This window comes from Artemia franciscana, chromosome 9, assembly GCF_032884065.1.
Source record: "Artemia franciscana chromosome 9, ASM3288406v1, whole genome shotgun sequence".
Classification (NCBI taxonomy): domain Eukaryota; kingdom Metazoa; phylum Arthropoda; class Branchiopoda; order Anostraca; family Artemiidae; genus Artemia; species Artemia franciscana.
In genome coordinates, this window is record NC_088871.1 from 50,803,601 (window position 1) to 50,829,326 (window position 25,726).

The window sequence follows — 25,726 nt, forward strand, 5'->3', positions numbered from 1 at the left end:
ATTTGGGAAAGAAAGGATTACTGGGAACCAGTTGGCGTGACTATTGTATAAATTTTCATTGAATTTATCTGAATTAATCCGTATAAGTTAGCATTTGAAATGGGAATAGATACAGCAAGATTTTCGGGAGACATTGATGAAGATCTGCTGTGTTCTATTTGCACATTTGTTTTGGAAGACCCTGTTCAGGTTTGTAGGTTATTTGACCATCTAACAGGCTACTTATTTAGCAAAGGCTGTTTTAATTTTTTTTTTTTTTTAATATGGCATACGAACTAATAGAACTTGAAGTTTTAGTCTGATTTTCCTTACTTTTGACTTGAATTTTGCTGGGTTGTTGGCCAGTTGCAAAGGAGACATTATAATTTGAAATAGCCTAGGTGTATGGTATTAGAATCTCTTTAGATTTTGAATTAGCCACCACACAAGGGGACATGTTAAGAAAACAATTCCTACTTCATAATATACAGAATAATCCTAGTTAGTCTAATATATTTTGGGTAAAATTCTAGTTAATTGACTTCTTGCTATCTTGGAAAGGGTTTAGGTTAAGAAAATAAAACTTTCAGGGAGGGGTCTACAAGCTAAAGTATGTCCTGGGAAGGTATTTCAAAGTAACCACCTCCACTCCTTCTCCCTCTAGAGGGCCCTTAAATTTGCCTACATGATAGGTCTATACCTATTTCAATTTTTGACAAAACAACATTTTACCTTAATTTTCAGTTACTAGTTGTTTTTTCTGTGCCTTTAGTTCTGAAAATGCAATTCATGTTATTTGAGAAGAATTTTGAGCCATAGGCTATCAATGTTTTTTTTTTCAACATTTAGGAAAGGTAATTGCATATCTTTAAAACCTAATGAAATGGAATTGAGTAAAGTTATGAAGCTGAAAACAATTTTGTTGTACTTTAATTAAGTGGAAGATCTATTTTGTAAGGTTTCACTTTTATAACACACATATTTTTAAAGGTCATCAAAAGTCAGGGCCCTCTAGAGGGAGGAGTAGAGGACATTGCTTCAAAATACCTTCCTGGGACATACTTTAGTCTTAACATAAACCCTTTCTGAGATAGCAAGAATTCAACTAACAAGAATTTTACCATATTTTGCAGCAGAACCTTCATCTTTACTTTTTTCCTTGATTTTTATGACAAATTAATGAGTTGTTCAGAACATATATATAAACAAAATATATACCTCCAATCCCCTTATGTGGTAATATATAAATACTCTTAATTACATTCTGAATTATAACCTTTATTTGCATAACAAATGAACTTTACCCCCACCCCTAAGTATATCCAAATCTGGGAATACACTTGCACTTTGTAGGGGTAAAGCTCATTTGTCATGCAAATGAAGGTCATATTTGGATTCAGAATTAAACTTTGGGGTTGTATTTGCACATGAGGGGATAGAGTATAGCCAATACTCTGTTAAAATGTAGGTTCTTACAAATTCATGAATCTCTTAGAAAAACTAGATAAACAAGGAAAGAAGTGAAGATAAAGGTTCTCCTGCTGCAAATATATTAGCTAAGATTATAATGCATATTATGAAGTAAGAATTACCTTCTTAACATGTATCTCTATAGAGTGATACTAGTTGTACAATACTGTTTACCCTTTAAGGGTATCAAACATAGCCCTAGTAACAAGACCTCCTATGCTATTTTTTGATAGACCATCAGGCTACTAAACCAGTTACTCATTACCTGCTAAAAGCTAGGAAATATTTCAATATATGACCTGCAAATAAAGGTAGCATTCCAATTCATGCTTCATTTATATTCTTTCCAATTGTTTTGGCATTAATTCAATTCTAAGCCCCCTATAAACACTAAAAGATGATATGCTTTTTTCTTATTTCAGATATGGCTTATATAGCATACCTCTTTTGGCATCACTCTTATTTAGACTATTTTTCCTGTAACTAAATTGAGGTTAAAATTCTAGATAGACTACTTAAATCCTAGCTACTTCATGTTGTGAATTTCCCAGGCTTGCTCTCTGCTGTCAGAACCTTTTCCTTCAAAGGGTTTTATCAGTATACCTAGAGGTTGGTATATTCAGCTCTGGTATATTATGAGTGTCTCTCCTTTGTACACTGAATTAACCTAATTAAGATAAACACATCAAAGAATTTTGGAATTATTGTACATTTTCCTGGTTTGATTGTAAACCTAGGGTTCATTGTTTATTTCAGTCATTAATTTTTTATTGTACTTCTTTGTGGGTGTCAACCTTTTCTTTGTCTCTGGTGTTGTTCTCTGAGATACATGGCAAAGCAAGGAGCCTTATCCTTGAAACAAACGCTTCTACAAATAAGCTGTTGCTTGATTAGAAGTCTTTTTGTATTTTTTCATGTGTGTATTTTGTTTTCTTCAACCCCATTGTGGCAGTCGTTTGGCCTTCAGAACTAGTCTATCTTTTGCCTGATCATTTTAATTGTCATATTTATAGATCTGACTACATTCAACTTCCATTAGTAGCTTAAATCTTACTAAATCTACTTAGCTAATTTAAGCTACTAGATCTTCTACTTAAATGAAGCATAAGAAGTGTTTTTAGCTTTAAAAATTTGCTCAATCCCACTATATTATGCTTCAAAGACTTTCAAAATACATTTCGTAAATTTAGGAAAATCCATTGACATGGCCTAGTATTCCACTCCAGTTCTAGTTCCAAAAATTATAGAGAGGTATATGGACTATCATCAAGTCCTTTCACCTCTTTGACTACTTCATTTGAAAAGCTAGCTGCTGGAAGCACTATTCTCCTCCAGTCAGCAATCAATGAGTACAAACTGTTATATACAATAATACACTATTATTGATGATGGGAAGTATGGGTACCTGAGCTACCTGTCCCCAGCAGTTTTAGGCCACTAGGCTGGCCAGTACAAAAATGGCTCTTCTTACTCTCCTGCTCTCTTCTGCTCAATCAAAATCTAAACCTAAATCATATCCTTTTAAATTGATATCTTCATGCTTTAATATACACTAAACAATATTTCTCTTCTTTAATATATTAATATATGCCTTAAATATCTTGCAATCAATATCTCAGGAGAGGTTAGAATTCAGGATAGCTGTATAAATATTTGGAATCCTAGCCAAGGAGCAGAAACACTTTAGAAAAATAGTCTCCTCACTCTGAGCCTGACAATCAAATAATGCATGTTGAATTGTTTCATCTGTTGAGAAGCAGATTTGGCATAAAGGGGAATGATGTAGTTTCCAATTAAATAACAAGCTGTTTAGAAATAAGGCACCTGATCTCATTGGTTATATAGCACAGTATTTAATCTAGTATGAAATGGGGATAAAAATAATTTACTGTGATTAACATTGGATCTTTGCCTGATAATTTACTGCTAGAGAATAAGCCATATCACTATATTTGATGCCTTTATGACTTGGAACATGTTGGAAATACATATCATTGCCTTTAGTCATAAGATAAAGAAGCTGTCTTCTAATATTATTTAAATCCTTGTCATTGCCAATTCTATTAATATTTTAAAGCAATAGTAATTATGATTTGGAGTCAGAGAGACAGTGTATATTTTCAAATTCTATTTTATAATTTATAATATTTATCCAAGGCCAGGCAAATGGCACATAATTCAGTAGACAAAATAGAAGATGCTAACGGGAGAGTAGATGTTCAAGTTCAGGGATGGGATACATTCTCCTGCTCCAGCTCTCTCCCTCTGGACAAATCCATCTGTATTTATTTTTCTCCAATTAGGGTATGCCTTTGAGATCTGTTCAGCCAAAATAGTCCAGATCTTATAGTTAGGCATCAGGTTTTATCAATTGATATAAGTTCTACTTGACAACTTGGTGGACTCATTTCCCATTGAGGGGACTCAGTAAAGGGATATGCATAGTGTATGCATAGTGTATCTTGCATAGTGTAGGCTGGCGTACAAATATTAGGAGAAGCTACCACTCCTTCAGACCAAGATTTAGGATTAGTTCTAGGATTGTGGAGGGCTGGACTTGCTATAACAACATTAAATAATAATTTATTTATAACCCACAAAATATATTAAACTGTGGAGTAAACACAAAAAAAAAAAAAAATAATAACATAAATAACATAACAACATGAATAAATTACCTCAATTCAAAAAATGGCCAAAGAGGGTCAAAAACACCAATCATTTGCTGAGTTTTAAGAGACATATCTTCAGATAAATGTTTCAGTCGCAAGGGCGCATCAATGATGTCAAATTTAGAAACAACCGCATGATTCTGATGCCACCAAGGCAGACACAGCAAATAATTGCAATACTTAAAATATTCTGAGCGTAATTTCTTTGTATCCTTTTTGCAAAGGAGGAAAGCAAAACCAGAAAGATAAAAAACAGCAGGGCACAAAAACTAGAATAAAGACAGCATAGTCCTTTTTGGTTATACCAGCCATGATTTGGTGAAATTTTTCTGTAACCAACCCGCATACTTTTCAGCACGCTGGACGTAATAGCAGAGCAAGTAGACAAAAGTGACATGGAAAAAGAGAGACCCAACCATTTACTACCTGCTGAACATGGTATAGTTGAAGAACCCAAGCAAAGAGGTGATGCTGGTAGAGGACTCCCAAAACACAAAAACTCACATTTGGAGGCATTAACTGAAAGGCCTACTATGGATAGTGTGGCTGAAAGCTGGTCAAAGTTGGTAATTAGACTATGTTTTGTCCGGCTAAGAAGCAGAACATCATCAGCATATGCAATGTGACTAATGCCTAAATTATCATTATAAAAAATTAACAATTGAAGCTGTTGGAGACACAAAGCTAAAACCCATTTAAATATGCTGGGGGATAACACAGCTCCTTGCAAAACACCTTTTTTAACAGGAATATACTCCCCTACAGTATGATTCCTCTTCACCTCAACTGAAGAATTAGCATACCCATACTTAAGCACAGAAACAATAGAAAGGTTGCTGCTAGGCTGCTAGAGAAAACAAAGCATTTGAATGAATTACATTGTCAAAAGTACTAGATATGTCAACAGTCAAACAATACAGGGTACTTTTTTGACAACAGTTTGTTTCATTAGCCAACCCACAATATGGTGAGCTTGAACGCAGCCCATACCTTTTCTAAAACCAAGATGAAAGGGCGTAATATTGCACTTGTAGTTAATGGCCGGTAGCAGTACATATTCAAATAGCTTACTAACAAGACACAGTGATATGACGGTAATTAGAGCAAACACTGGGGTTTGCTCTACCCCTCTTGACTATGGGAGATATACAACCGGACAAAAAGCTATCTGGCACAATGGACTGTGCCAAACACATCTGAAACAATAACTGCAAATGCTTCAGCAGTTCAGGACAATCATAAGAAAAAAAGTTGAAGCAAAGACCATCACTATTGAGAGACTCAGACTTATTCAATTGGTTAAGAGCTCGGAGTATAACACCAGATTTCACCAATAACACTTGAGATTGGTTGATATGAATTGGGAGGATTGAGTTGACAAGCTTTGTAAAATGATTTTGGAGATTAATATTAAATGAAAGCAAAATATTTTTATAATGAGAAATGAAGTCACATAGCCAAAGAGACAAATTAATTGGAGGTGAATGCTTTACACTGTTTATAACATGATCCCAGGATTTCTTGTCACAAGGACCATAGGGACACAAAGCTAAACAGAGTTTGAGCATTCATTTATCAGCATTGTTGAGAGCTGATCAGAGAACTTTGCATTTTGGACTAAAACTGAATTGTTCTATAGTACAATTTGCACATTTTGTCAAGGGTTTTCCTTGGAATTCACATGAGGGCCAGAACATCTGGAACACTTGGGATGTGCTGGTGAGCAGGGACAAGTTCCAATCAGGTGATCAGCACTTTGACAGCAAAGTATTGACTTGGAATGGATTGAAAGGGCTTAGCGCGAAAAATTTCGTTCCCAATACGGATTTCCGAATCCAGTATCGCGTTCAGAGCGGCTTTGTTGATAAACCTCAATGCGAAAAGTGCGAGAATTGCCGATTTGATTAGCACTAATAAGTCCCTCTACTGTTGCCTCTAAATCAGCTCTTGAATAGTTATGGGGTATTTCACGGACAACTGCTAAAGGCTTTTCATCAATTACTTTGATTTCAATATTTGGAATGGAGCTAGTAACAGTTGCAGCCAGCGTATTGACTGAGTGCTTATCACATACCATCACAACCTAGCTTCTGCTGTGTGGCTTAGATTTCAGAGTCACAATCCTGTTGTGACCATGCAACGTTTTGAGCTTCTTCATGCAAAGGATAGGGTCACTGAGCTCCAGTGGTGGGTTTCTTACAATGACAGTGTAGGATGTTTTTTTTGTATTTTGAGTTGGGGTTACAAGCTTAGACTGTCCCTCAGTAACCTTGGACGCAATATCACGCAGCTGTTCAAGACAAGAGTTCACCTAGGCACTGATGGTACTGAAGGCATCAACAGGGATCATTGGCACTTCACTGGGACATTTGATAATAAAGTCCAGAAGCTTCATGTTCTAGGAATCGCACTTTACAAGCAAAGAAATAATGTCCAAAGCACAGTTCAATGCAGCATTGGCTCCTACGCGCTTTGATGGGACTTCATTTGGAAAAACCTTTAAAAAAAAGCAATATACGGGTCTCACATAGAGAAGAAGACTTGAAGAAATCGGCCATGTACTCTTTTTTTGTATTGGGTAAAATTCCGTTAGCAAGATTTTTCTGTACAAAGCACAGGATAGGATTGTAGAAAAGTTCATCTTTGCACCAATTACCAGTTCCCATTTTCTCTAGATTGAAGGTTCACTTGCGAGACAAGTAAAGGAAGCGTTGGAGGGTGTCTATCTTGTCCCTGCAATTTAAGGGACAAGCCTGGTGGGTACCACGGTTCTTGCGAACAGCTCTCCCCCACCCTTCTGCTTACTTCTCTCCTCTCCCCTTTATTGTAACGCAATTGTCTATAATATCGAAAATTATAATTATTTTCGCAACTGCTTAATCCTGACCTATATCATACATAGGTCATGAAAATATCAGTAAGAGAATTCACAGTTCCCATGGGAATTTTCACTAAAGTCTGAAAATAATCCGCTTATTTTTTATTCTTTGGGCAGTGAATTAATTACTATGAAAATATTGGCTATGGGTCAGGTAGTTATGATAATCCTTTACCAAATATTAGTAATAGGTTCAATCCAAAAAGATGTCCTCAAACCTTGAACCCTGAATCAATTGAAACATTGATTGCAATGTTTGATTGAAAGAGTTCAATTGAATCAATTGAACTCTGAAACATTAGGTTGCTCCCTAGCCAACTGTGGGAGAGATGTCTTTATAGGAGGTATTGGTGCCTGATCTTGTTTTTTTGGGGGGACCTGTAGCTAGGGCTTTGGAGGAAGGGGTAAATTCACTTCCTTAGCCTCATTAGATCTTAGACCTGATAGGACTTTGGAGAGCTTGGCCAGCTCCTTTACAGCTATAGGGAAAGGAACATTTTCTTGCTGGGCAATCCTTAAAAGTTTACCCCATTGAACATGTTTTGGACATAAATTGTGATCTGTTGATTGATGACTAACATCACAATTTGTACATTTAGGACCTTCAGTACATAAACTTTCTGTAAACTAGAAATGATTACTGAGGCAATTGGGGCGCCCCAATTCAGGGCAAGAACAGTACTTAGATGAGTGACCAAGCTTAAAATATTTTGAGCATTGGAGAGGCTTTTCTTTGTATGTTTTATGAGCTATTAGCTGACCAAAAAGGAAAATCGGGTCAAATTGGGAACTGACAGGTAAGATAAAGAGGACACTCTTACTGCTTATTAGTTCATTAAAATCTGGCTTGCCCATGCAATGAACTTCAAGAACCTCCAGTATTTCCCCCTTGTTGTTCATAGAACCATCTTTCAAGTCTTCAGTTAAGAGTTCTAATGGTATGTTATACAATACTATTTTCTTTGAATATTTCTGTGGTTTCCACCATTCTTATGTTTCAGAGATATTACCAATTTTGTATAGGTTAAGAACTTTACAGGCTTCATTTCTGTCAAAGAACATAACTGTTAACAAACCATCTCTGTTTACATTCACAATGAAGATACATCTAAAAGTTTTGAAAAGATTCATTCGAATGTTGGATACATTTTTGTTACAAAATGTTTTGTCTTTTACTGTTGGAGTAAAAAGGATAATGGGTTTGTCCTTTATCTTCATAGGTGGGACTAAGTTTGAGATTCCAATTATTTCAGGAGGACTTTTAGAAGGCTTTTTACGTTTCTGTTTTCTGCTCTTTGTCTGAAAATCATCATTTGGCTGGGTATCAGTTTTGGAGATTTGGGACTGAGACAGTAATCTTGATATCATTCTGGCTATCATCATTGGATATTGGAGATACAAAATAGGAATATCAGATTCTGAAAGCCAATTAGATGATTGGCCCCCTTCCCTGAAGGGGCTTGAAGAACTTGGGAACATTGAGTTAAGAAAAGAAAATTGCGGAATCTCCTACCACAGAATAAACTTAGAGGAAAAACCAAAAATATGCCTCTAAAAAAAGGAATATTAAGAGCTTCAGCTCCCTTCACTCAGAAAATAAATGAAATCAATAATTTAGCAATTTAGCAGGTTCTTAGCAAATTACAATAGGCATAGACATGGGTAGAACATTTTGAGAATGTATAAAACCAAGCTAAAGATGCAAAAAAAGATGTAAAGGAAAATGAAAAGTTCATAATTCCTTTGATCTGAAGGAAGATGTGTTTTGCAAGGTAGATTTAGAAACAGTACTATAACGATTAAAGAATAATAAGGCCCTAGGTACTGGTAATGTGGTAAATGAGTTTCTTATAGTGACTGCAAGGACAAAAGAGTCTGAAACTCATTACCTTACCTTAAGTTACCTTAAATTGCAGCTTGGAGCAATCTTGACAAATTTAGAGTTTGATTCCTTTGATACAGTTAGATACAATTAGATTCCTTTGATACAGTTTGATACAATTAGAGGATTGTTTGATTCATTTGATACAGTTCATACAGAGCTTTAGTGAATGTCTTATCCTTGCATGGTATACCAGATATATACATTAAAGTGATTAGTGATGAGTATGAGAATAGTTCTGTTGTAGTTAAGGTAGGGAATGAGGTTAGTTGCTGAATTTGTATTAAATCAGGAGTTAAGCAGGGTTGTGTTATATCCCACTTTCTATAGATCACTTTTGTGGACTTTTTCTTAAGAAGCACAGGAAAAGCATTGGGAGAACAGAATTGAACAGGGAGGAAAATTTTATGGACTTAGATTATGCTTATGATTTAAGAATTCTAGATGAAAGTATGAACAAAATTCAATGATCTTCAAAAAATATCCAGAATCAGGAAAATCTTTAGTATTGTCTGATCCCTAAGTTAAATATTCTACATAAAAATTTACATTTTACCTGCCAAAAATTAAGTACACAAGGATCAACTCTTAGAGGTGAAAGTTTGTCAACTACAAGAGATGAAAAATGACAAGATTTTTATCCCAATCATTTTGCTTGAATGTGGGATGGATTCTATGGATAATCAATGCTTTCTTGGCAAGTATTGAAACTTATTATAAAAATGAACAATCAGTGGAAGTGAAACTCATATCCTCCTACATATGAAATGGATCACACTGATCCCCTTGCTGCAACATTCTATCAAAACTTGTTAGTTAATTTATCTGTTTTATTTTTTTTTACTTTATTGGTCATAAAAACAAATTGGACTTTTACCAGACTAATATACCTTAATGCGTTTCAGTGCGTACTTGTATATATTTGTAGTTTTAATACTGGGAGATTCCTTGAACTTTACTTCAATTCTTAATGTTTCTCCATATGCCTCTGTATAATTGATGTATTTATATTCAAGGCTCCAATATGTGAACATGTGTTTTGTAATACTTGCATTACTGAGTGGTTAACATCAAGCCAGACTTGTCCTATAGACAGAACCAATTTAACTATTGATGCTCTGAAGCCTGCTCCAAGGATCTTGAGAAATTTTCTGTCTAGGTATTTATTTAATTCTATATATTCCAGATATATACAAACTGATTTTTAAAAGACCTTAGGCTAGATGAGTTTTGTGAAGTTTATTTTTTTTTTACCTTTTATTTAGTGTATTAAGGTTGATTTATTTTAATCAAAGTTTAAGTGAAGTTTATTCTTTCTTCCTTGCAACTCTACTTCAAAAAGTGTAAATGAATAGTACCTCTCAATCAGTTTTTCATGCTGATTTCTATAGATTAACTTGTTTTGCAAAAGATTGACTGTATTCCTGTGAAAATAGGCTATTTCTTTATATACATTGTTTCTAAAATGTGCTTTAGAAAGTTTTGTGCAGATACACTGGTTATACACCATAAGAAATATAATAGGAAACTCAGACCACCCTTTTTTTTGTGATACTGATTATATTCAATAAATCAATAGAATGGACATCAGCCACTTTAACAAGGTCTGAAAACAAGCCAAACTCAGGTATTTCGAGTTGAAACTGATTTCTACTTGGGGGTATTACAGAGATCAGTCATTTGACAATTTTTGATTTCTTATCAGAATTTATCCCAGTACTGATTTTTCTAGGTGGTAAAGGGGTATTCAGTCTCGATTTCCGTTTCAAGAGAAGTCATAGTCTACATTGGAATTGTCAAGTCCGTCGTAATTTCCACTGATTTTGTTTCTTTTCAAATTAACATTCAACTGTGTCATATAGGTTACAGGGAAAGTTCTGAGTTCTTTTTCAATTTTCAAATCGCTGAAATCTTTGGGTGCCATTTCTTGGCAAGTTATGTTTATTTAGAGGGATTAAATACCTCTGCGTCTTAAATGCCTTCTTGGCATGTATGTTATTCCCAATATTTCCTTGGACTCAGTCAGCAATTTAGAGTTGCTGCAACCATGCAAAGATTTAGTAAATATATAGGGCATGCAAAGCCAGAACAAGGGAAGATTTTACAATTATCAGAACAGTCATAGATGACTCTCAAAGTTAGAAGTTTTTATTATTGCTCTAAGCTAACATTGCTATCCTGCGTAATAACATTCATATTTTTACCATATATTTCTTTTTACGTAGATTAACCTTGAGCTGTAGCAACCAGACACATGGATGTCCTGCCTCATTGACATTGGAAAGATTTGCAGCACACCTTCGCGAATGCACTTTTAACCCCAAAAGACCTGTTAATTGCCAATCTGGATGTGGAATGACAATACTCTTTGAAGAACATGGCAATCATAACTGTATACAAAGTCTGAAGATTGAATTGGCAATAGTTCAAAAAGAAAATAAAGAAAAAAATAAAGAACAGGAAGAAAAAATATCCAAGATGCAGTCTGAATTAGACTTACTTAAAGCAGAAATTGATGCATTAAAAAAAGTAAACCAAGAGAAGAAGCCAACCAGTTCAGATTTGCAACTGTTACCAACAGTTGGACAAAGTCAAGCAGTAAATCAGGTGATTCTTTATTTTTCAATTCAATTTAGTTTATTTACAACTCATCTTTTACGAAAAGTGGGTGAAACGCCCTTAAGATGGAGTAATAAAAAAAATATAAATGAATACAAAACAAATCAACACCAAGAGACAATCAAATAAATAACGCAGACCAAGGATGAGAGACTATCAACATAGAAGAATGAATACAAGGCACTCTTTTATCAATAACACATATAGGCGAAACTAGACGGATTTTATTCATTAAGTAACTATTTCTAATCCAAGGAGGGTAACGGAAAAAGAACTTAACATAGCGAAAAAATATTCTACAAACAGATAGTTTCTGAGGTTCACTTAAACACTGCCAAACTGGACAAAGAGAAAGGAGATGAGGTGCAATTTGGCTATTATAAATCTTTGCGAGATTTAATTTAACTATGTTCTAATATAATATACAATTGAAGCATAAGCAATTCTCTGTTTTTTCTTCAAATTTTCAAGGGATAGTTTCATTGTTTCTTTCTTATTTTTTCCAAGGTAAACTAATTTTTGAGAAAAGGGACTTGAGCATTAGCTTAAGATAAAAAAGTGGGGGCCATTTGTCTCTTTAAAATTGAAAGCTACAATGGCAGTTTTTTCTATGTTGAAAGAAAATCCAATATCCTTATATTCATTATAAAGCTGATGAAACGTGTTTTCACGTCCACTAAAAGTACGACCTAAGGTCAAAACGTCATCTGCAAATGTCATTAATGACAAATTAAATCCTCGGTAAATATAACTAAAATTAACAGAATTTTAGGCATGTAAAACAGAGTTATTAAATAAAGAAGATGAGGTAAGGCCACCTTGACTGACTCTTTCAAAATATCAGAAAGAGAAGATCCCCCCTTTAACTTAAGGTGATGGTACTTGTACAGAAGGCATTTTAATATACAAATATTTACCCCTCTTTTATACGCTTCAAGTAAAACTTGGGAAAAAATGCCAGAGTCAAAAGCTCAAGCAATATCTAAAGCACAAAGGATAATTTAGGATCTACTTCTTTCTTCATCAGCAAGAACATTCATTAAAGCAAAAAGGGCATGGTCCCGGCTAATACCTTGTTGGTAACCAAACTGATGGGGTTGGACATAACATTTAGAAACAATTTCATCCAAAATAACTGGCTCAAATAATTTAAAAATAGTACGAGAAACTGTTATTTTCAGAACGAATTACATGCTGTAAGGTCCTTTTTGCTGTTTTTTGGGAGAGGGGTTATTTGACCAACTAAAAATTGATAAGGAACAGCTTCATTTTCAATATACATTTGAAAAAGTAGAGATAAATGGTAAAAAGAAAAGGACTTGCATAATCAAAATGTCTGGCAGTAATTCCATCAACTCCCGCGGAGTTTCTTTTCTTCAGCTTTTTACAATAAAACAATACATCACTTGGCTTAATTATAAATGTCGCGTTTTAATTATAAAGTTTTGTCGCGTTTTTTCAAGTACTTAATTCTTTTTCAAATTTTGATTCAAGGGCAGGATCGGGAGAAAAAAAAACTCATGCTTATAATAGTTTATCCACTCAGGCTCAGGAATATTATTGGCACAAATGTATTCACAAGGGGGTTCAAATTTTTTCCAGAGCTTTGAAGGGTTTTTTGCAATTTTATATGCGTATTTCTCATTAAGATCCGCCTTATGTTTTCTTAACACTTTAGCAAAAAATATTTAGAACGTAGCCGCAAACCATTAGCAGTCCCAGACTTCGGCCTGCCACAATCCATCCAAATATTCAGCCAAATTTTAGAATTTTCGCACGTGGACATAAGGGAAGGGTTTTTGACCAACCCTGAAATTGAGAGCCTTTCCTAACACGCTTGCACGGGACAGCTGAAGCTTCAGCACACTTTAATGCATGGTTAATTTCTGCCAGATAGGTGGTAAGTCCAAGGGCTATTTCTTTTTCACTAAGGCCCCACCGTGTGCACAACAAATGAAAAGACACTTTTTTTTTATTTAATATTCTGTCGCATTCAAATGAAACCTCTCGCGGTTAACTTTTTTCCAGTCTTTTATATAAAGCCACTTTTTATCTGGCTGTTTAGAGGCATTAAACGAAGCATTTATTTTCAACTTTATCGGAAGGTGAACCGAATAAAAGCCGTCTCTAATTACCTCGACAGTTTCACAGGGGAAAGATGCAATAAAATGATCAAGGTTAGAAGTTGCTGACAGGACACCTATAAACGTTAAAGTTTCTGTTTTGGCAATAACTGAGTAGGAAGGGAGGAGGGAATTCAGAAGGAGTTGTGTTTTTATTTGCGATGAACTATCTTAAGTCACAATTGAAGTCTCCTGCGATCAAAACTCGAGCGTTTGGGTGCTTTGAAACTCTCTTGACAAAACTCGCTAGCCTTTTGCAAGCATTTATGAACTTATTCTCTGATTCCAAAGAGCAGTAATTAATTTGCTGGTAAACTTTTATACAGATTTGGTCCGAAAATTCAGCAGCAATGAAATGGTCATTCGATTCAAGGAGTTTTAGTGGAATTGAGTGGAGTAAATTCATAGAAATTTGGTGGGAGGCAAAATGTGTTTTTCAAATTCTAGGGTTGGGGTTTTTTGTTCTTTTTTCTGAAAATATAAAAAATATCTTTATGAATAGTAATAAGGAAAAAGTTACTTATCGAAATCTTTGGAAGGTTTAAATACCATTGTTCCCCTGAATTGAGTTCAATGTTACTGTTTACCATTGGACACTAAGTTACTTTTTATAATTGCAATGAAACAGAAACCCTTTTGAAGAGTAATCTTTTCTATACTTATTATGAGAAATTGCAAGAATAAAAAATGCATAGGTGAAACAAATTCGTTTATTGTTACTGGTTAAAAGCAACAAATTCTAAAGTTGGAAGTGGTTAAAATGGGAGAATAGCTAACATTTGTCCTAATAAGAAAGTAAAGCTACCCTTAAGCAATCAATTTTACTATTTTATTTATTAACAAGCACTCTTATTTGAAATGAAAAGATGACTTTGTTGTGCCTTTCTTTCTACATCCAATGATGTAAGACAAGTTTAATTTTGAGTTCAATTAGAGTTATTTTGCTGACAGCAAAATTTTTGCTTGATTTTTTTTTAGAAACGTAAGAAGTCAGGTTTTTTTTTTTTTTCGTGATAGCAAGTTATAGCGTGGTAAGGTAACAACTACAATATCTATTGCCAGTGTGTAATAAACCGTTTGGTAAAAACAAAAATCTGATGAAGCTATTTGGCAACCCCCTGTGATGACTCTATTTTTGGGATCTTGAAGTCCCAGTTTGCAGGGACGTTGAGTGGTGGCAACAGTAAAGTCCCCCCTTGACGAAGTTGGTAAAATTATTTTAGAAAGTTTGCAATTTCTAAAGCAAAATTTATCTTCGAATTGTTTTCTTCTGGCTGATTTTGATTTCCTATGGACCCATTTTGCATTGACTAACCTTGCTGATCACACACGCCTTCTGCATTTGTTTTTCCTTCTCTACCATTTGATCTCATACTTTCTTGTTTAGTAGAGGAATAACCGCACTATTATCAAACAAAACCAACGTTGGAATTGCAATAAAATTACTATGCATTCATTACAAGAAGACCATAAAATTATATATGAATAACTGCATTTCTTAAATAAACTTTATTTATGTATGCAAGGACTCATTTTAAAGTTCGTAGGAGTGGACACTGGTCTATGAGGGACATAAGGGTTTTTGAAAAAAAAGGGAAAATATAAGGAATTTTGGTTAAAAGTTTTAGATTCCTGGCATCCTTGATGCAGTACTTGTGAATAGATGAGAAATCATCACGCAGAGATAGAAAAATCTATTAGAATGTGATTTTGTCTTGTCTGACAGAAAAGGGAGAAAATTGATAACTAGAAAAAACTGCAAATAGTTTTATAGCTTGTTCTTCTGTATAAATATGTCTTATTAAATCAATTAAATCTTATTAAATGAATTATTAAATCAGTTAAATTATTAAATCTTATTAATAATTAAATCAATTAATTATTAAATTAATTATTAAATCTTCTCTGTTTTTTGATGTGCTGCTGTTCAATATTGCAGCAAATATATATACATGCTTCAAACAAATATCAATATAAAAACGTAATGAATATTGAATTCAACATGGAACATGTATGATATATTAAGAAAAATTACAGAGCCAAGAGGCTTTGATGGTGTACATACAAGAACTTCACCTAGCTGACTTGCTTGATTGGAATAAAATCTAATGAAACGAAAATGTATTTTGGAAATAAAATCCTCTTTGGTTTTGAATTGCTTTTATTGTTTATGGTTTTTAATTTCTTTATTATTGTTTTATTGTTTTTAATTGCTTTTATTGTTTTATTGTTAAACTGTAAAAAGATTTTTAGATTTTTGTGGTCTTCAGCTTTAGGAAAAAATTAATATTCTGTCATAATGTTTGATCGCCTTTAATTGTGTCCAATAACTTACAAGGTTAATATTAATATTTAGAATATTAAGGCATAATAATTTTGCGACAAGCATTGATGCTTACCGCTATTCGTAATAATAAATAAATGAATAATGCCGACATGGATATTTAATAGGATTGAAACACGCTGTCAAAATTGAGGAGGATTTTTAATCACAAAATTCTATTGGCTAAAGTAATTCTGACGTTGTCTTTTAAACACCCTTGAACATGCGGGAATTTTGATCCACCTTTTATAATTCTTGCTAAAAAGATTGTTTTAATTTCTCTTTTCTAACAGTTAATTTGTTTAAGTAATTGCATGCCCAGTTAATTTTAAAAACGATTTTGTTTCCTTCAACAAAGAGATGAATATGCATAGCCAGCACTGTGTTCAATCGTTATTTATTTGGTACTATTAAAAACTTTTGAAAAATGCTTTTTTGACCCCCCCTCCTCTCCAAAATTTTCATCAATTGCCACCACTGAGACTTGTGAGTATGTACAGGTTTGAAATCTGTGCGTGTCGAGGACCTCAGTCTGTCCATATAAATATATATATATATATATATATACTAGCTGTTGGGGTGGCGCTTCGCGCCACCCCAACACCTAGTTGGTGGGGGCGCTTCGCGCCCCCCCCAAGCCCCCCCGCGCGCGTAAGTCGTTACGCGCCATAATAGTTACGCGCCATTGTAGTTGTGTCCCTATGTCCCACCTGTGAATATAGATAGATATATATATATATATATATATATATATATATATATATATATATATATATATATATATATATATATATATATATATATATATATGGTTTTAACTACGTAAAACTTGCGAATATACAACATTCTTTGCTGTCCCATTGTCTTTGCATATAAATAGATTGTCAGGTTTACCGACTCTTGAACATGCAACATATAATGGTCCATGGGAAAACAATCTGTATTCAGATCTATACCTCATGATTCTAATGATTGCCCTTGAGCTTTGTTGATGGTGATTGCTAATCGACCATTCCCTGTCCCGGTGTCCCGGTCGTCATTTATATCCCCCTGTTTCCCCCGGTGTCCCCGTTGTAGTTGTGTCCCTGTGTCCCGGTCGTCATTTATATTCCCTGTGTCCCGGTCGTCATTTGTATCCCGGTGTCCCGGTCTGTATATACATTCGTTTTTTAGTTTTGTTTTTCTCCTTTATTTTTTTCCTTTTTTTTCTTTTTTAGCTTATTTAGATTTTTAGATTTTTTAGTTTTTTTATTAGTTTTTAGTTTTTTTTTCTTTTTAGTTTTTTTGTCCCGGTCGTCATTTATATCCCCCTGTTTCCCCCGGTGTCCCCGTTGTAGTTGTGTCCCTGTGTCCCGGTCGTCATTTATATTCCCTGTGTCCCGGTCGTCATTTGTATCCCGGTGTACCGGTCTGTATATACATTCGTTTTTTAGTTTTGTTTTTCTCCTTTATTTTTTTCCTTTTTTTTTTCTTTTTTAGTTTATTTAGATTTTTAGATTTTTTAGTTTTTTTATTAGTTTTTAGTTTTTTTTTTCTTTTTAGTTTTTTTGTAGTTTTTACCTTCTTTTTAGTTTTGTTAGTTTTTTTTTTTACTTATGTCCTGGTCGTCATTTATACTCCCTGTGTCCCGGTGCTTTGTTGATTGCTAATCGAACATTCCTTTTGTCCTGGTCGCTTTCTCTTTGAGTGTCGTCATTTATTTTTTTCTTTTTTAGTTCTTTTAGTTTTTACCTTTTTTAGTTTTTTTTAGTTTTTTAGATGAAAATTTTTTTTAGTTTTTTCCTTTTTTTCTTTTTAGTTTTTTATTGGTTTTTACCTTTATTTTAGCTTATTTTTCAGTTTTTTCCTTTTTTTTAGTTTTTTTTTATTTTTTATTTTTTTTAGTTTTTTACCTTTTTTTAGTTTTTTTAGTTTTTTTAGTTTTTTAGCTTTTTTACTTTTTTTATTAGTTTTTAGTTTTTTTGTAGTTTTTGCCTTTTTTTCAGTTTTTTCAGTTTTTTTTTAGTTTTTTATTGGTTTTTACCTTTATTTTAGCTTATTTTTCAGTTTTTTCCTTTTTTTAGTTTTTTTTTAGTTTTTAGTTTTTTTTAGTTTTTTACCTTTTTTAGTTTTTTTAGTTTTTTTAGTTTTTTAGCTTTTTTATTTTTTTTATTAGTTTTTAGTTTTTTTTTGTAGTTTTTGCCTTTTTTTTAGTTTTTTAGCTTTTTTATTAGTTTTTAGTTTTTTTTGGAGTTTTTGCCTTTTTTTAGTTTTTTTAGTTTTTTGGCTTTTTTATTTTTTTTATTAGTTTTTAGTTTTTTTTGTAGTTTTTGCCTTTTTTTAGTTTTTTCAGTTTTGACGTCACCTGATCCAGTTTTTTCAGGTGACGTCACCTGATCCATCCACAGACAGACAGACAACTTATTTTTATATATATAGATATATATATATAGATATATATATATATATATATATATATATATATATATATATATATATATATATATATGTATATATATATATATGTATATATATATATATATATATATATATATATATATATATATATATATATATATATATATATATATATATATATATATATATATATATATATATATATATATATATATATTATGTATATATATATATATATATATATATACTTCTAAACACTCGTGAACGAATATTACCGAATAAGTAGCTAATGAATATTTTTATGTTTCCAGGGCACAGTATTTGCAGATAGCATCTGGTTAACAAAGTTTAACACTGTTCAGAATGTTCAGGAATTGTTTAATTCTCTCGTTGTTCCCCAACCTTCCGATAGGGTGTTAAAGGTAATTTTATTTCTTGAATATGACAGCCTTGTTTCAAAATTCTCAAACATATTTTCCTCAGAAATCTCACATGCAAAACTCACATATCAATTGCAAATACTGGCGATAAATGCAATTTGGATGATTATTATCCCAAAGATAGCTGTTTTAACCAAAATCTCTAAAGAGCTGTCTGAATATTCCTGAGAACTCCTAGAATGAATAGCTTCAGCCAAATGTAACAGTCATATATATTTTGCAAATTTGAATTTTTTAATTGCACTGAAGTTTAGATATTAGCTTGAATTAAAGTGCTTAAATGAGAGCATATTTATTTTGCTCAATAACATATTGTCATAATAAAAAGTTTAGAGAATAAAGATATATCCTTTCGGTATGTCATTCTGAGTTGTTTTGAATTAGTGCAATGTACTAACAATAATGATGACTTTGAACTACCAGCCGAATAAAATATGAGAATTTGACATTGAACAAAAAGTTATAGGAATTAAAAAATCAACCACTCATTATATTAGTCTCTGGCCAAATCCTCTGGCAAATTTGTGAAAGACCAACACCATCCACAAATTGTGTTTAGTGTTGTTACTATGTTTGTGTTCCTTGCTGTTTATAATGTAAGCCCCATGGTTAATATTGTATATATTTCGCTATTCTTTAATTATTTTCTTGTTATTGATAACATATGTTTTGAATTTTAATTGTTTCTTTCCTTGTACCAAAGACTGTGAAAACAAAAAAATAATTGGACCAAATAGCCCAAGAAGGCTAATTTTGCTTTTAAGTATAGATGTCTTTAAATACTAACCCCCAACAGAGCTTGTAGCTCTGTTGAGAGAAGAGCTTGTAAAGTTGGATATATTAAATAAGAGTCAATAGAAAACACAAAATAAATGGAACATCCCACCTCTTGATTGTAAGGGAATCGAGAGACTGTTAATATTTGAGTTTTTAATGTATATAAACTGTTGTAGAGTTTAAATGATTAATGCTGCCTATTTTCATGGCCTAATCTGGTAACAACGACAAAAGTATAGCACTCTCCTAAAATTTTAGTATTTTTCAATAACTTGAAAGAGAAATTGTTGCAAATAGCAGTTTTCATGGGTGAATATACCTAAGGAATAGAGTATATAATACTTTATATTTAATATTTTTAAACAAAATAATATGAATTTTATTTTGATAACCTCGGTAGTTACGTGCTCGCCTTTAAGTATTCAAATTTTATTACAGCTTTGAGTTCTATTGCGTAGACATTGATGCTTAATAATCACTCCTTAGGAGCAACAAACAAGTAAATATAGGGCCTACGTAATATGCCTACATAAATGTTTCTGCTAACATCAGGGGAATCTATGATTGAAATTTATGTCCCAGTGTTTATTAAAGGTGAGAAAGAGCTGTAATACAGTGTGCTACAAAGTTTAAAGAAAAAAAAACCTTTTAATATTATTTTTTTTCATCTTTCCTTTGTCAACTCACGATTCATGAAATATACAACTTTTTGAGTATAGGTTAGAATTTTCCGCTATTAAATTGATTTTTTCCTCCAGTGACCTTCAGTGATGCTAATTTAAAACACATAAAATTCATTAGGTTATAGGTTACCTATCAAATGTTACCTATCACCCCCAAAAACTCGAGGGATCTTAATGAAAATATAACTAACAGTTTCAGCATAATATAGAACTTTACAAATATTATAGGCCAGCTAACCCTCCATCCAAACCCCCTTTTCCAAAGAAGTACTTAAGGACTGAGAAAATTGTCCCCCCCCCCACCACCCAGAAAAATCCCTTAAAACTGCTTGATACTATTTTATAACATACTCTGCAACAATACAAGGGACAGAGCGACGCTCGGCTTCTTTTTACTATATTTATTCTTTATCAATTTTTAGTGCTGTCTTTTTGTCTTTTAGTGGACTCATCCCAATTAGTCAGGGGCGTGATTTACTAGGACTTGGAGGCAACTGCCCCTCCCTGACTTTGGTTCAAGTATAAGTTGGTTAGACTGAGCTTTTTGCAAATAGTGGGATTTGCTTCAGCCGAGTTTTATTTTGTTAAATATTGTTCTAAGAATCTAAACGGATTTTTCTTTTTGAAGCGAGTGAAAGAGCAGCTATCCGGTTTAGGATGTCCTTTGGAGATGGTTAAGACTCTGATTGAGAATTCAAATGAAAGTCGATGGCCTCCTGGTCTACGCTTCCCTGAAGCTCGAAGAGCACACTGGGATCGATTGAAGGACTATCGCTGTCGTGTCACATTATTTCAGTTCATGCCAGATACTATAAAAATGATTATTATAATGGCATCAGATAATGCTCACATGGACCAAGACCTATTTGTCATTAATCCTGGATTTTTAGTCTTAAGCATGGTGCACATATACAACAGTTCCTGGACAGATCAAACAGTTGGACAGATCAAACAGTTCCTGGTTTAGGAACTGTTTACAGTTCCTAAACCACAGTTTTAGCACAGTTTAAACGCACAGTTTAGTTGAAACAATTTGACACAGTTTTGTGACAACGAACTGTTTGATAGTCACTGAAACAAATGAAGGGTTTTTGATAACAAGTATTGCATTAAGATAATCTGCGTTTTAACCTAATTCCAATTATATAAGTGTCCATAAGTTTTAAGTTCGAGCCTGAGAAAATGTGTTTGATCTTTTCGTGTTGGTATAGTTTCATATTTGCGTTTGAAGATAATAAAATTGATCACTTCAAGTGCTTACCTCGAATTTTTAAAGTGTTGAAACGGACTTTAAAGCGTGTTTGGACTTCTGTGTATTTTAGTGTCCTAACCAATAAAACCTTGCGCAAAGAATTTTCAGTTTCTCCAATTAGTTTCAGCAAATATTCATAGTTATTCTGTTTTTTACAGTATATGAATAATTTATTCACAAATATGATTGTTTACACATAAATATTTGTAATTTATCATTTATTTATTATTATTATTTAATAATAATACATAAATGACCTTCAATGACCAAAAGTAGGTTTACCGTGTACTTTATACCTCTAACATGTTTGCTAGAGAAGTATTTATCTCTATTTGTTAGAGGTATTTATCTGTAACATGTCGAACATATGCAACATTCGACTTGTTGCATATGTTATTCTTATATAAATGGGGTTTTCAGAGCAAACCTCTTTACAAGCTCGTATCCATTTTCTTAAATTTGCATAAATAATTTGATGAATAAAACACTGTAAACATTTTTGATACAAATCAATTTACAGAACACTATGCTAAACTTCATGTAACTAAATGGTAGCTTGTAGCCTCTTTAATGAGTTGAACCACAATTTCAGTCCTTTTGTAAGCCTTTTAAAGTAAACAAAAAATACATTTAAACATTAATTTAACATATTTAATATTAAAGAGATTGCCTAGCGTCTCTGACAGCTTTCTTCCGTTTAAGCAACTATAGAATCCTAAACTTTGACATTACTTTAACAAGATTATAATCGGACCTTCAAGGGTAAGTTACGGTAGATCCTGATCTAACAAGAAGGCACTATATGTATTTAATGCTAACATTACGGTTACTGGAACTAATGCCACTAAGGATATTGAGGTGAAACTTTTTGGGGGAGTTTCAATAAAAAAAAAACAACTATATGCATGCAGGTTTTCAAAAGAGTATATAAGGACAAAGAGTTGGAACAAAATTCGAACTTTGTGTAAAAAGTGAGGTATTGACGAGGGGGCGAACCCCCTCATATACTTAAAAGTAGTATTATAGGCAGCGTCCCTCTTTAATAGCTAGAGATATAGAGATATTGACTTTTGAAATTGCTAGTTCGATTGGAAACTAAAATTTTTAGTACTCTTTTTAAGAGTCAAAAGAGATTGAAGAGCAAGCAGCCTTCCTCTGAATCCCATTCATTTTCCATACAGATCCAGTCAAAAGTTTTAGGCATACATTTTGTTCAGTATAGTAGAACGGTCCAGTAAATATGTCTCTAGAGATGTTGAATGTGTCAACCCCCACAATTAAGCAATTAGTCCATAATATTTTAAAATTAATGTTGCTTAAAAATTAATCAAAAGGAACTGTATGTATGGCTGCCAATAAGACACCACAGCAATATATCGAAAATTACTCTTACGTTGAAACTTTCGGGGCTACTGCTATTACCAATCTTGCTCTTACAATTCAAATATTTAAAAATATGTAATTGTATGCAGTTTGTCAAAGAGCATAGATAGAATTTTTTGGGAATGGTATTAAGCTTTGTTTTTCTGGTCAACTTGAGGAGACATAAAATTAGATGACAAAATACTATCTTTGTCAGGATTAAAAATAGTTGAAAAAGATTCTCCAATACACAAACAGCAAGGCAAACTATGAGTTCTTATAGAAAAAAACAAAGATATAAAATATTTATCTTTCCAAAAAAAAGACAATGCCATTAAAATAAAACAGAAATTAATTTTAAACCTCTTTTCAAAAAACAATGTTTTCAAAGAAAAGTAGAAACCCTTAAGCCAAAAAATAAATTCAAAATTTTTCCAAGCGTAAAACTGCTACAAATTGCCATGAATAAATAAATGAAACCCAGAATTAACAGAAATTAAATAGCCGAATCAACCTCAAAACCGGCAAAAATGAACATAAATAGGGCTGGAAACCTCCATTACTTCTCTAAACAATGAGATAATTTGCACTTTACTAAAAAATGAAAACGGAATACATTTTAAATGTTTCTACTTTGTTAACTTAATAAATTAAAAATTATAAGGATAAAATATCGGTAAATGTATATTGAATAAACAACTCACGTTTAATTGTTTTTTTTTTTTTTTTTTTTTTTTTTTTTTGTAATGTAATGTTAGTTAATCCGATGTTAGGTTGTTCAAAATGATGATTATTTTCGTGCGGAAACTGGGAAGGGTTTCCATAAGATATATTGTTGGAGTTATTGGAAGGGATTCTTTGAGTTTCTTTCTCTCTTTTCTATTATGTATCTCTCTTTCTTGTTTTTCACTTTATCTTGCTCTATACTCCTCTTAGTGCTTTTTTGTATCTATAGAGGTTTCAAATATGTTATATTTATATCTATTTGGCTTATAAGTAATATTTTGAGGTCGTATGCCTGAAACATAATTTTCTCGAGGTAAGTTCAGCGCAATTAAATATGACTTGTAAAGCAATAGCTTATTAGCAGTTTTACTGTGCAAAAAAATATTTTTGCTAAATTCAGATCAATACTTCTATTTAAAATGACACCCAAATTACAAAAAAACACTAAAATTAAACTGAAGTAATTAACAAAAATTACTTGCAGAGTGATTCCTTATCGGAAATTAGGGACCCTGTATGTCAGAGGGTAATGACAGTTTACAGATATAAGTATATTTGTTGATTTGTATAATCACGGGCATGATTATAAATGTTCAGCTTGGCGAGTCCAGCTCAAACCCACAACAAACAGGTGATATTCATGGTTAAAATTTGTCTAAGATTAAAAAAGAAAAAATTCAACTTCTGCGATGCGAATTATCAGTTTGCATGATTGGTGGTTAATGATTGATTGGCAATAAGCTCCAAAATGGTTTTATTCTTCAAAACATATTTTCAAAACATCTTCAAACATATTTTTCTTTTATAAATGGCCAAAAAGTTTGGAATTCGAGAGTGCCGGACATCTTATTTAGCTCAAGAAAACTGTTGTTTTAAGAACCACTTGAAACTCTTGCCTAAAACTTGAGAGAAGAATCTTAAATAATACCAAGGTCTTCAAACACATTTTTTTTTTAAGTGGCTGAACAGTTTGAAATTTGAGAGTGTCGAACATCTTGTTTAGCTTAAGATAGACTGTTGTTTTAAGAACCACTTGAAACTCTTGCTTAAAACTCGTAACAAGAATCTTAATTCTTATTTCAATACCAACTACTAATGTCATCTCATTCTGCTAAGAGCTTTAATCTTTACATCGTCCTGTGAAGATCCCCTTACTTTACGTAACGTCACCATAAAATGAAAATTTAGCAGAAAAACTGCTTTTTTTCAACCCCCTGGGAGTCGCCAAAGAAATTTACTTTAGATGGAGAAAAGGGGGGATGAAGTGCTACAAGGTTTTTCACTGAGACTAAAATATCAATATCTATCTTTTTCTATTTATACATAATAAAACAACTGAAAAGATCTGAAAAGATCTTTTCATGAAAAACTGAAAAGATCTGCTATGTTCTTTTTTTACCAACGAAAAAGGTTAAACTATCACCTCAAGACCTCAGTTTCTCTGCTCCTTCAGCTGAAATTTAGTTTCTACAAAAAAAAAAAATCCCGTCAAAACTAAGATAAGTCTGTATAATTCACCTATCCAGAGAAGCAGGTATATCTTTGGCTTTATGATAATAAATGGATAATTTTTTAGTTTTCACTGTCATTTTCACTTGATTTGGAAAAATTGCCTCTCAACAATTTAAAATTTAATCCCTCAACGGTGGAACCGTTGTAACCAGTGTCAGAAGTGGTTGAAGTGGAATTGGATATCATTATATTAAAAAAAAAATATCTAAGAATGTCTTAGGAGTGAAGAGGGGTGCAAAAGGGGCAATAATGCTTTACGGTGACACATTCGTTTCTAAGGGTGCAGGTAATCCTACAAAATAAACGGTTATTATAGATATTTATTTTGGCCAAAAAGACTGTCCCGTAGCAAAGTGGCATTTTTCAAGCATTTTGTGGTAAAAACAACGATTCAAGCCAAAAAGCTATTGTGTGAAAATTCTGAGATAGTCAATTGATTTAGAATTATCGAAAAAAATATACGCGTATTGAGCCTCCTATTTCAGAGGCAGTAATGACGTACTTAATGGTTTCTAAAAGTACTGTTAGTCCTACAAAAAATGGTTAAAATAGACATTTATATTTTTCAGAGTAAGGTGTTATTTGGTGCTGTATTCATGAATTTGCAAATATATTCTATGTTTTTCCTTTA

At 32.8% G+C, this 25,726-nt stretch overlaps 1 protein-coding gene across 2 annotated transcripts; it reads left to right on the forward strand.

Moving 5' to 3' along the window:
* On the forward strand, nt 1–25,726 carry LOC136031524 (E3 ubiquitin-protein ligase NRDP1-like). 2 transcript variants are annotated; one of them, XM_065711195.1, is made up of 5 exons: nt 1–189; nt 9,898–10,040; nt 11,107–11,488; nt 18,655–18,765; nt 20,872–25,726. In XM_065711195.1, the coding sequence occupies exons 1-5, from the start codon at nt 100–102 to the stop codon at nt 21,208–21,210; spliced, it is 1,065 nt and encodes a 354-aa protein (XP_065567267.1). In that variant the 5' UTR covers nt 1–99; the 3' UTR covers nt 21,211–25,726. The 2 variants fall into 2 exon arrangements, with proteins under 2 accessions (XP_065567267.1, XP_065567268.1); XM_065711196.1 differs by lacking the exon at nt 18,655–18,765.